This window comes from Vidua chalybeata, chromosome 18 (assembly GCF_026979565.1).
Source record: "Vidua chalybeata isolate OUT-0048 chromosome 18, bVidCha1 merged haplotype, whole genome shotgun sequence".
In the NCBI taxonomy this organism is placed as follows: Eukaryota; Metazoa; Chordata; class Aves; order Passeriformes; family Viduidae; genus Vidua; species Vidua chalybeata.
In genome coordinates, this window is record NC_071547.1 from 12,012,660 (window position 1) to 12,026,106 (window position 13,447).

The 13,447-nt window shown below is 38.6% G+C and overlaps 1 protein-coding gene across 1 annotated transcript in view; it reads right to left on the reverse strand.

Moving 5' to 3' along the window:
- CABIN1 (calcineurin binding protein 1) overlaps positions 1-13,447 on the reverse strand; it is a 108,572-nt gene that overhangs the window by 59,677 nt on the left and 35,448 nt on the right. The window contains exons 28-30 of the mRNA XM_053959387.1: positions 8,932-9,114; positions 6,423-6,763; positions 735-848 (exon numbers count right to left, since the gene is read on the reverse strand). Coding sequence (XP_053815362.1) covers positions 735-848; positions 6,423-6,763; positions 8,932-9,114 — 638 coding nt within the window. The remainder of the gene's footprint in view (positions 1-734; positions 849-6,422; positions 6,764-8,931; positions 9,115-13,447) is intronic.

The window sequence follows — 13,447 nt, forward strand, 5'->3', positions numbered from 1 at the left end:
CAGGCTCTCACCACACACTGCAAACCAGAACTGCTAAAGAACCCTATCACAAAAGAACAAAAGGCAAAAACCCTGGCACATAGCACAGAAAAGCCAAAGATACCAAAGACAACAGCAGCATGTAAGTGGCAATCCCAGCAGGGAATTGATGGATAAATGCCCATGTGAGTCTCAGGAGCGTTCTGTGTCCCATGTCAGTGAGAGACACAGGCACCCTGTGGAAGTGATCACAGCCACACTCTCTGTGACAGTGCTGCTGCCTCTCTGTGGGGCTGGGAGACTCCTTTTGCTGAGCCATGCTGCAGAGAGCAGAGCACAAGAAAGCTCCTTCCAACTCTGCTGAGTTCTCAGAGCAAATAGCACTACTTTTCGTCATGAGAACTGCAGGTTGAGTTGAGAAACAATAAACAAGAGGATAATTAAGATGAACCAAATTGGAATTTTTAAAGAGAACTCAGCCATCAAGTATATGAAAAATGATGCATAACTGAAAAAAATGTTGGTGCTTCTTTCCCCTTGTTTTCAAGCTCACCAGAAATAACCCTTCAAGGGAGACATTCACCCAGTAAATATCTCTGTAATTCTCCTTCCCTTTACTTGCTCATGGCTTGTTTAACATGCCTGTGTGGAATTTCACATCCCCATCCCTTTGCAGACCTTTCCAATGAGAAACAGGTGTCTCAGGGCTGGCTGAGAACACAAGTGCACTGTGTTTATCAGCTGTGTAAACTTACATTGAAGAAATTGGTCTTGTTCCTCTCGCAGAAGAGGCCCTGTGCAGGCATGTGCTTCAGCTGCTGCCAGGGCACCCCGCTGCCCAGCAGCACGTCCCGTGCCCACTGCAGGTTCTGTGGACAACAACAGCCAGGTGAGATGGAGGCAGGGGATGCAAATGCCACCGCAGGTAAAAGTACAAAACTAAGTACACTTTTATTTATTAGCCTGAAGTGTCTTTTCTCGTTTCCCACATACTTGCTGTTCCATTCTCCCCACACACTCTCTGGAAGCATTCCCAGCTCTTCCCTCGGGCCAACCACCTGCAGGGAATACCTGCCAGAGCTGAGGCCTCGACCCTCAGGCTTAAACTGCAGCCTTCTTTTAGTGGGGTGCTGAATTCAGGGCCTTTGGCCCTACCCAGCCACTGCCCTCCATGTAAGTTCACTTTACCTCCCTGGAAATTCCACAACTATCATCAAACTTGGATAATAGTGCTGAATGAATAAACAAGAAATTATCAGCAGGAAACTAAATGATAGATAACAACCAAAAATTGATAAAAGCACTATCCCTCTAAGAGTTCAATGCATGAAGCTCCCTTTTGTAGCTGAGAACTCGGGACAGCTGTTGGCTCCAGGCAGAATGTTACCAACAGATGGGACAATTATTAATTGTGAGATTTCACTGATGGAAGCTTTGCTTCACTTCATTTTTTTTTTTTATTTCAGGGTTCAAATGTGGCATTTGAGTTGCATTTGGCCAGCTTTTGTACAGAAAACTTCACAAGAGAGGACATGAAAGAAAGAGGAAGATGTTTGGTTCATAGAGGGAAATAAGAATGTTGCACTCTGGCTTGTGTTCTGTGGACTGGAAATACACTTCTGTGAGTCATAAATGTGATTAAATCACGTCCATCCAAGAAGGATATTCCAGCTGTAATATCCTTTCTTTTGTGTATATGTTTGTATGGTGGGGAGGGGGAGTTATTAGAAAAGTTCTCCTCCTGTGTTCCAGATTATTTTTGTCTATAAGACCCTGGTGAAACAGTGAAAGCTCTGCTCAATCATCAGTGCCTTTGTGCTAATGACAGTAATCATGCAGAAATCTCCAGTGTCTCACCAGAACTGCAGCATCCCCTCTAGCAAAATGCTGATTATGGATTCATGTGCAGGAGAGCTAAACAATAATAACCAGATATTTACGGGTGTCAAAAATCCCTCATTCCAAGAGCTCACAGAGGTACTTACACAGGACATTCATGATTATAGTGCAGCATAATCAAGGGGATTTGGACAGCTTTGTTTTGGTATGGAACAAATACATATTCACTCATAAACATCACAAGGTACTTTCTGCCTGGTCACGGATATCAGTAAATTTAATTATTATCACTGAATGCCAAATTTAATTAAGACTGAAGAAAGCAGAGGGTGTAAACTCAGCTGCATACTAACTTTCCTCTACATAACTTCTTTAGTAATGTGTATTTCTGTAATCCTGTTAACCTAATCCTGAAAAATGCTTGGGAATACATACAGAAGAAAATACAATGCAAGAGAACCTACAAAAATCTGGTCTTCCATGAAAGTCATCTTGTTTTGAATAAAATCAGAATCCAACAAAAATAAGCCTATTGGAACATCCAAGAGCCAGGCAGAGAAAATGCTTTATTTTTGTGCTAATCATAGTCATCAGAAGTTTAAGTAAATTCAAGTGTGAAAATGAAGTAAAACTTGCCTAATCTGAATCTTACAGTTAAAACTATCACACAAAAATTCAAGGAAAACAAAATCCTTAAGAAAGTTACCATCCCACCACAAAGCTTAAATCTAAAATTCCAGTCTAAAGAAAAGTTAGCTGTGGATGTATTCTCGAATGGAAGCTTTCCAAGGAAAAGGTTAAGAGATCATTAACTGTATCATTAATTGTAGCATCATGCTCTGGTGCTGGGATGTGCTATGCACATTACACTGACCATGCACAGGCATGTGTTTGGTACACATAATTCACAGGCTTTTATTGAACAAGATGATGGCAGTAACCCAGCTAGGAGGAGAAAAGATCATTCAGACAAATGGGGCAATTACACGGTAACTTCACACAATCAAAGCTAATAGGAATAAAAGACATAGTTACAGATTTTCCACTACCCTTCTCCTTAAATCAGCATGATCACTTATTCCCAGTAAATATGCCTGAGCAGGTCTCAACTCATTAGATTTCACAGAGTCTGCTCTGCTTGGTTTCCACCTGAAGTTATTAGGAGTGGGTGAAGGGATCCAGGACACAGCAAAAAGGATTTATTCTTCTTGGCACACTGCTTGCCAGCCTGAAATGCTGGATTTGGCTGTCTGACTCAGGGCAATTATGAAATACTCTTTCCAGTTCAGCTGTTGCCTCCCACATCTTTATCACCCCAAGATTCAAAGACAAGATGACTGACAGGGTACAGTAACTTGCAAAAAAGCTGAAGTAGAAAAGGAAAATCTCTTAGGGTCAGCCAAGTGGAACTGAATCACCTGGGATGGATACCCCTTAACTCTATGGTGTCAGAAGCACCTTCACCTGAACTGGAAACCCCACAAAGTGTTTCTGAGAGGTGAACAAAACACACCAGTATACTTTAATCCCTCCCTCTCATTTATTTACAGTCCATTAGAAAGCTTTGTCTCAAAAACTTCTCCTACTCCTCCATCAAATAAAAGCAAAATAAGACTACTGATTTGAAGGGTGGCCTTTTAAATGAACTGTTATTATCAAACTGTTTCTACTTGAAGTGGTTACATCTATTATGCTTCCAGGTTATGTCTGTCTCTAAGTATATATTAAACCTACAAACATATAATCTTGTAATTTTTACATGCATGTATTACGCCTGCTTTGACCAACCTGTCACACCCAACATTCATTTCCCCATTAAGGGCACTGCTAATAACAGACATTACAGAATATACAAACTTAAAAACTCAGACAGTCTTCATGAGCAGATTCTTCCAGGATTTACAGAGCACTTTTTATTTTGAGATTTTAAAAAAACATTACAAAAAGTAAATATTTTTCTTTCCTGACAACCTGCTGGTTACAGATTATCAGACCAGTTCCACATTCTGATCCATAAGGACCATAAGGTGAATACTTCTCACAAAGTTACACTGACAAACAGTACCCTGCCAAGACCTAACTTCTCCTTCCAAACTGCCAACATTCATTTTGGAGGTAAAACTCACAAAGGATGAAGACTTTTCTTCAAGAAAATATTGATGGGAAACTGAAACTACTGCCCAAACTGGCAATGAAGTAACTTCTGAAAATCCATCCGTATTTCCCTGCACATTTACTCCAACTAAAAATAGCTATGTATAAATTTCTTCTGATAACAGATTAAAACAAAGAAAAATAAACTCTATAAATATTTAAAGCTGGATTTTGCAGGGGGGAAAAAAAAAAACCCAACAGAACATGTAGCCAAACAAAATGTTCAAAGAGTTTGAAAAGATGTTTAAAAATCACTCAACTATCTTCACTAATCTCACAACAGCAAAACCAGGAAAACTGTGAAATGGGAGAAAACAGATTGCATATGGAAAACTTGTTTTTCTGAGCACTATGGAGACCTGCCAATCCTCTCCTTTTCCCAGCCAACCATGAATTTTGGCCATCAGTCTAAATTCTTCATGCAAATTCCTGGCATTGGAATGTAAATGCTGAATTTTCCAAGGTGGTTATACGCATTTAAAAATTAATCTCAGATTTCTTAAATTTACCACTCTGCCCTCCATCAGCACAACCTGATGTAATTGATCTCATTTTTTAAAATCAGGTTTATCACGAGTAAATGTAAGCACAATTCTTACTGCAGTTACTGCTGACAATGCATAGATCCATTTTGTGTTTTAAGTTTGTGCAGGAGTATAATTTCCACTAAAGACACAGTAATGTGCCATTAAAACACAGACATTGGACATTGCTGTGCAAAAGAACCTGACTGAGCCAATGAAGAAAGACAATGTAAAACCCATGTGAAAACATGTAGTGCACGTATATCAATAAGAAGATTTTTTTTGGGTTTTGCCATGTCAAGTGGCTGTTCATTATGCTTTATGCAGAAGGAATAGAAAGGACAGTTAAACCTAAAAATGCTCATTGAAGCCAGCCTGGTAACTACTAGGCTCAAACAGGCAGGATTCAGTTTTTCTGAGTTCCAAGAGGAAACAGATTTAGATAACAATGTGTATTTCACATAGAAATCCTTCACTGAGTTGATATTTATATAAGGAGGGAGATATAAAAAGCAAAAGAGAAAGCTTCATCAGGGAAAAATAATGGAAGAAACTATTTTGCACGTAGTTCCTCAGGCAAGGACATGCTATTTGAACCAATAAATTGAAAACAGGCAGCTTTTTTCGTTGAATGTTGATACAAAATCATGTCAGCAACAGTAATGACAGATTGCAGGAATCTATGGCTCCTATTCATGATTAGCTCCATGGAAAAATTAACAACTGTTACATACAAACAGCGTAAGAATGTTTTCAAAACAAGCTCTCCATAAAAAAGGGCGATCTTTTTCTGGATAATCACTCTACAGACAAATGGAATATTCATCACCTTCCAGTAGGTTGGCAAGACTTGCTTGAGCTCACTTTGCAGTGACACTGGTGATGTTTGCTGCTTCCAGGCCAGGGGTACAATTTGTTTCCCCTCCCTGTTGTTCACATAAGCCTCAGTACTGGTGGGGAAGAAAACTCAGGAAGCCATGCAAAGCAGCATATGATCTAATACAAGACTTCCAAATATAAAATCTGTGAATTCAAACCTTGATTATGGCAAATAGTAAAATACCTCTGATCATTTCAATGTACTGTTCTGACACATTTTACCAACAAAGACCCAGAAAGTTTATCTGTGTCACATGATGTGTTTGCACAATACTGATTAATTTCTGCTTCCAAGTCACTTTTCAGTCCACTTATTCAGTAAAATAAATAATTGCTGTCATTTTCATGAGAACATCTTAATTTATGTGACATAACTAAAATGTAATTCTCTGCTGAATGACAGAAAATTACTTAGTTCAGTAATAAAAAAAGAAATTTTCTCCTTAACTGACCTCACACACGAGTCAGACAATCTAGAAGCTGAAGACTTCCCCAAGTGTAGTTTCATTCCCAACTGCACTGAACAAGCTGTATTTTAGCACTGAGGCTTCTGCACCAGTGCCAGTGGCAGCACAGTTGGTTTGCTGGGGTGTCAAACAATGCTCTTTTCCTGACCCAGAGATGGGGCAACTGAGAGGTGGTTTTAAAAACTTTTATTCCATTTTCAGTCTATGAGAAGGGTGAGACAATACAGGTGTAACAATTCACACCATCACAATCAGAAGCTATTTCCTAATTACAAAACACTGTGTTTCCTGGCCTGTCAGCTTTAGCCACACCATGCTGTAGATGCCTTAAAGCCAATGATCTGAAACTACCCCTCATGGGTTCCACTGCAATGCACTTTCATAGTTCCATTTCTCCACAGTACCCAGTCTTGTTTGCAAAGCCATCCTTTGACCTTGTTTCTAGCTCCATTTCTCTCCCAACAATGTCTGCCCTATTCCATGGCATTTCTGAGTCAGCATTTCTTATCTCAAGGTTTGCACATGGATACATACTGAGAACTCTGCACAGATCCATCTCCCACTGGGGCTCAGAGCTCACCTTGTGTGTCTTGCTGTAGGTGTACAGGTAGGCCAGCCTGTAGAGGCTCTTGTAGTGCTGGGGGAAGCGGCTGAGGCACAGGCAGAAGGAGGAGATGCACTGCTCCGTCAGGAACTTGCGCTGCTCCTCCAGGTCTGCGGGGAGGCCCTGAGGAAACTCAGCTGCATCCTCTCCACAAGGGTCAGCCTTCTTCTTGCAGTCCCACTGCGAGCCTGGGGGGATGGCAGCTTTGAGGGCATTGCCAGAAGCACACTGAGGATCCACCAGCAGTTTTTGGCCGGTAGGCTCAGCAGGATCGTACGATACTGAGATCTCCAGCAGCTCTTCTGACTTTCCTGCAGCTGGAACAGTAAGAGGAAAGTGACAGTGAAATGACAAATGACATATAGAAAATGACAAAAACTCAGTATGACAAAAGGTAATCCTTTTCTTCATTAAAGCATAGACAGAAATATTGAAAAAAAAAAATTATGACTATTCAGGATGTTCACTGAACAAGTAATCTGCAACTCATTGACAGAGCCACACAGTGGTATCTCCATTGTCTTCATTTGGGTTTTATCTTGGTATCTCCACTGTCTTCATCTGGGTTTTATCCTGGTATCTCCACTGTCTTCATCTGGGTTTTATCCTGGTATCTCCACTGTCTTCATCTGGGTTTTATCCTGGTATCTCCACTGTCTTCATTTGGGTTTTATCCTGAACAATAGTATGAATTCAGCACACCTTACACAATGCAGTTTTACATACTCTTGGAAGATTAAGGAGGAGGAGGAGGGAAAAAAGCCAAAATAAAAGAGTAAATTCAGGAATGTTTTATTGCAAAGAAAAGAAGAAAGAAGAGAAAATTAAAGACACTCTCCCAAGTGAAATGTATTATTCTTCATAGTCTGCCTAGAACACAATCCCAGAACTCAAAATGGACTCAGCAGCTCACCTGGTCTTCTGCATAATGTAGGACCTACAGTTCCATGTAAATATTTTTGTGATTACTTGGTAACTTATAATTCAATTGACCCATCTTCTGTTGAAGGATATCAAATCTTACTTCAGAAACCATGTTGTTAGAGTGGCAGCTTCCACATTTCCTGTTAGCTAACCGTTACTGCTGGAAACACACATGCTACATGCAGATTAATTTCTTTAACTTTGATCTTTAGGCATGGAAGTTTACCATGTCTTTGTCTTTGCTAGGATAAAGAGCCTCTTACATTAGATCTTATCTCCCAGCAGAGAGTGTAGAGATACACTAAAATGTACTTCATCCTCAAATATAAAGCTGCTCCATAACAGCTTTCTCTCATAAGACTGAACTTTTGAGTCAAACATGTTTTACAGAACATACATTTTCCAAAATGTGCTTGCCTGATGCCTATAATCCATTAAAATTTTACTGTACAGGTAGCTTTATGGGAAACACCAGTAATTTAAGAATGTATTTGATGGTTTTTCTGACAGACAGATGATGACAATAACACAGCTCACTGCAAGCCTGAAAAAGAGCCATGATTTTAGTCTAGTAGCCAAAAGACTACTGGATTTAGTGATTATGGAAGTAGTTTTTCACAAAACTGGGAACTGGCATCTATTTCAGCATGTTAATGCAAGTACCACCACAGGCTTCCCTAGCTCAGGCAAGACTGAAATAAAATATTTTTAAAAACAAGAAACCAAGGTAATCTAAGTCTGCAAACAAAGAGATAACTGCTTGGCACTTGTTCCTAGTGAGATCTGGGAAGTGATTCAGGACTCTCCACATAGCATGATCTCTGATTTCGGGAACTGGGAAAGTGTGAACTGGCAAAGAAGACATAACATCCCACAAAAAGCCACAGCCTGGAAAGGTGGACAAAATTTACACATTGGTTTTGTTTGTCTTTCCCTGTTGAAGCCCAGCCTCTTTATCTACTGCTACATTCAACTGTACAAACATCAGACAAAGGGAAATTCCAGCTAATGGATTTTGAAGCCATTTTTCCAGTGGAACACAGAACACTTAGTACTATTATATATGGAAAAATCTGGTAGAGAGCAATTCTAGTTCTCCACTGGAATGAAGTATACAATGGAATAAAGTATCTAAATTCTACTACTAAAGCTCTTCTCTGTACTGAATATTAAGCTGCTACTGGGACAGAACAAAAAGGGCATCTATTCCTGGGAAAAGTAAAGAAGTGTTGTTTGAGACTATATTCAAATAACTACTCTTTAAATTATTTAAAAATATGAAACACTGAAGAAAAAGCAAATAATAACCTAAAAGAAGGCAAGTCAGTCAAAGGGCCAGCAGACAGGAGTTTAGATTTTCTTTGTAAGATTTAACAGACAGAAAAATCGGGTTGGTGGCCACATAAGTGAGGCACAGTTCCAAATTTAAGCACACATGGCAGCAATGATACCTAGTTAAAATTCTTAGTCACAGTGCAGCATATTTCAGTGCATCTGCAAGCCAGGAGAAACACTTTAATGAGACTATTGCAGCTGACATTATCTATTAAATCAGGCATACCCTTTTCCTCTGCAGATCCCAGGGTCTCTTTGCTGAGCACCAGTGTATCAGCATAGGTAGTAGAAATCCTCTTCTCTGTGTAAGTCTTCTTCAGGCTGTCTTGAGAACTGGCAGGCTCATTAAACATATCCTGTGTGGAACTGGAGTCAGACAGCACTGCTCCAGTGCTATCCTGACTCCTCTCTGCAAAAGAGATAAAGAAGGAATGCACCACTTCATACTCCTCAAGCTGTTACTTGTCTCTTGGTAACAGCAACATGAAACTCTGCAAACTCTTACAACTGCCACATAGGATCCCTTACCACCACCAAGAAAAGGTATTTCATTCTCACCACATTTCTTCCTAGAATATAATCCTGGAATTTGATTCAAAAGCAATAAAGCTCAACTTTCAAGAGCACTTAGACTGGGGACACAATATTTCAGGTAGTATGGCCCTGTAAAATCTCCCAGGTTTACTGGACCATTCGTCTTGAAAAGCACCCGGTATAATTTTGAACCTGACACAAGCAAAGTTCAATTGACAAGAGAAAACCATGAAGAACAATACCAGTAAAAATTACTCATGAAAGAAAGAAAAAAAGGTACAATTTGAAGGCAAAGACTTACAGGAGTGATCTCTGATCTGATCTGATCTCTGATCTCTGATGCCAACTATCCTGCAGGTGTAAGGTGCTATTCAACAAACGTTCTGAAAGGTGATTTGATATGGCAAATAAACAACACATCCAAGAACTAGGCCTAACACAGACAGGGAAACTGGACTTCAAGGCAGCACAGAAGAGTAGAAGTGACTTTACCTTGACAGAGTGGAGCAGTGGCTGCTGACTACAGTACAGTCACAATTAAGCTGTTAATCTGCACAGGAACAGGCATTGTGACTTTATCAGGGGGGATAAAACACACCTTAGAACAGGCAAGTGAAAACCTCCCACTCATGTCTGAAACATGCCAGATATAACCCAAGTTCTTTACATCAAGGGTTATCAGAGGCAAGCCTGCATGACTGAAGAACACAGCTTAGTCTCTCTGACAGAAAGAGGCCTGCACATTCCCACTGAAATGGGAAACTGGCATTTTTCCACATTGTGCCAACATAATTCAGTGTTCAATATAAAATTCCAATACAGGGAATTCCCTTTAAATCTGGAGTCCACAAGAATTATTTCCAATTTCTTCTTAAGATACTGATACTTGATTCTGTGATCCAGTTAAAGGTGTCCTTGCTCATTGCAGGGGTGTGGGACTAGATGATCTTTAAAGGTCCATTCCAACCCAAACCATTTTATGGTTCCATACAGAAATGGCATAACCAGGAGAGGGTTACATCCATTGTCTAGGTAGTTCCACTGCATTCTGATTCACTCATTTTATTGATAAGATCAAGAAAGAAAATCAACAAAGCAAAAGCCCTTGCTTTGAGATGAGCAGATAATTTAATTAAATTTCTTCTGTTCCATCTGAATTGCACTTGTTCAGGAGAGAGCTAAGGGCCTCCTATGAATTTATTTTATCAAGATAAATCCCTCTGCAAACCTTCAGCTTGCAGATCAGGTTCTGCTTATTAGGATTCCAATGAATTTAAACCAAATTTTATGCACTCTGTAGGTTTTTCACTACCACGCAAAGAAAACCTTCCCTTTCAGTGAGCAGATCTTGATAAAACTATATCTTGAAAAAGAATAGGGGAACAGTGTTTGCTTCCTAATTGGAAGCTATATAAGCTGGTTAATGATGACAAGTTTTATACAGAAAGAATGTAATTATAAAGAATGGGAAGAGAAGGATTCTGAAGAGAGGTCAGTCAAGCTTTAAATGACTCATTTATAAAGCTTTAATAACTTTCTGTGGTACAAATCAATACTATTGAACTCCCAGTTGACATCAGGAAAACCATTTACAGGAGCTCCCTTGATATTTTTTTAAGAGAAGTTGCTGTATCTGTGGCAAAGAGGCTGAATTACTCATCTAGGGAAAAAAATTGCAAATTTCCAGATGTTGCCACAAGCCTGCAGGTCAGTTCTGATGTGTGGGTTATGACAGATGAAGCATTAGAATGTAAATCAAGAGGTGCCAGACCAATATGCCTGGGTGAGATCAGATCACTGGGAAATTACAATGGTTTTTCATCATGCAAAGATAGACAATGATTCAACACATTAGATTTCAAATGTATGCATGAGCTTTTCCTTATGGGAACACATGTAAACACCTCCTTACAATTAGCTAGCTAATTTAATTTGAAATTTCTGCTTAAATGAGTGTGGGTCTAGGTAGGGATGTTTATTCTCCTTTTCTTTCAATACAGTAACTCTATTTAAAAAATAATTATATTAACACTGGGCTCCTTAATCACTGGAAACCAGAGGAAGATGACTATTGAGACACCTTTCTATTCTATTAGATATTCCTTGAATGCAGCAGATAGTTTCAAACTAAGTGAGCCAGATGGAAAACCCTGGAGTATTCCAGAAATTAGCAGCAGCCACCAATTATTAGTATTAATTTCTCAGAAATCACAGAGGATGGGTAAAGTCCCAGGGAATGTAAAACAAAGTGTAGTACTTATCTTTACAAAGGATGAAAGGTCAAAGCTGGGAGTCAGCCAGCCTTCATTTTCCACAGAATTATCTGAGCATAAATAAATAAATCCTTCTCTAAACACATAAAAGGTAACACAGTCAGGAGTAGAAAATGTGTGAGTGGATCCCAGCACACACACTGACACATGTGAATTTGTGATGAATTTGTGTCTCAAACCAGAACTGGCCAAAATGTCAGGCTACTCTAAACACACCTCAGCAAAGCAGCACTCTTGAATGTGTAATCAGTAACTTCACAGAAAAAATATGTAAGAGTCTTCCTGTTCTACTGAGCACTAATGAAAATTAAACTTAATTACGGTGTCTGTATTTGGGACCCACGTTTTAAAAAAGACACTGAAATAGGGAAAAATTAATTCAGAGAGGATAAAAATGAGAGATTAATGAGATGACATATGAAAATTACCAGGAGAATTGGACTTATCTTAAAAAAAGATGAGGGAGAATTTCCAAATACATATGATTAACCAAAATAAAAATACAATAATTGCTGTTCATATTCATTAAGTACAGTGCAAAAGGCAATAGGTTTTAATTGCAGTAAGAAAATTGACTTTTTTCCGCTCATCTCTATCTTAACTGTTACATACAGTTAGAAAATAGCACAGTGAACCAACCTACAGAGTCACTGTGAGCTTTTGAAAACAGGCAGACAAACAGCCATCATTTGTTAGGTTACCCAAGATGTTCCTTAATACAATAAAAAGCTCTGTCAATACCTAAATACTGCAGTATGCAATGCAGAACTATTGACAACTGCACCAATTCACATCCTAACTCTGGTTTTCAAAACAGAAAAAAAAAAATCCATATTTGGTATATGTGAAAGTACTCTTCTAGCCTAGCTGCCAAATACAGTTCTTTTATATAAATATAAATATAAATATAAATATAAATATAAATATAAATATAGCAGATATATAACATTTGTTGTGCTATGAAGCTTTTCCTTTCTCTGGTAAGAGCAGAGTGCAGTTCAGACAGTCATTAGTGCTACTTAACCTACGTGCCAAAGATTGCTGTGCATGAGGCACGAGAATGAATTCCAAATTCCCAACTGCTCTCAACACCTGCCCTTCTGAATGACACAAATCCATGGAGAACATCAGTGCTTCTTAATAATTTCTGCCATAATTAGACACAATTTAATGCAACCCAGTGTAATTTAAGAGTTAAAGTTTTAAATTTTAAAAAAATATTTTATATTTTTATGTTTTTATATTTTGTTTACCTATTTTCTTAGTTTCCCCACTCAGCAACAGCAATAAGGCAAGCTTTTCCAAAAAGCTGGGGTGGTCCCTTGTTGTAAGAGATTGGTAAATCAAGGACTAAATATTCTTTTGAGGTCCCTCCCTGTAAAGTTTCCTATTACTTCAAAAGCTAAGATAAAAATACAGCTGGGTATTAATGTCCCAAAATTATTATCTGTAGCGGAAATGAAGAGTCTAGGGAGAAAGTTCTACTAAATTGTGCATAAGTAACTGTAACTATATTCCTATGAAAAATATCATCTGATAGTAGAGGTTTCTCCTTGGTATTATTATATTTTGTTTCATTACTTCATTGCATCGTTCCTAAGTTTTAGGAAGATTTGAAACAACCTGATGAGCTGAAATCTCAATTGGATGTGAAGTTAAATATTTTATGTATCTCTAAAAATCTCAGAAAATGGCACTTGAAAGAAAGTTTCTTTTACCTCATTTCTCATAATGTCCTCAACTTGTGACATTTCATTTCCAATCTATGTCAGATTACATCCCTTACTCTGTCAAAAGGTGAAAAAGAACAGCTTTGGACAGCAGATTTAAAAAGGTCAAAAGAAGGATCTTGTTAACTTTCAAAGACATTAGTAAAAAAATACTAATTATTATCAGAAAGATGTCATAGGGAAGAAAGAACTTGTGCATTCATGT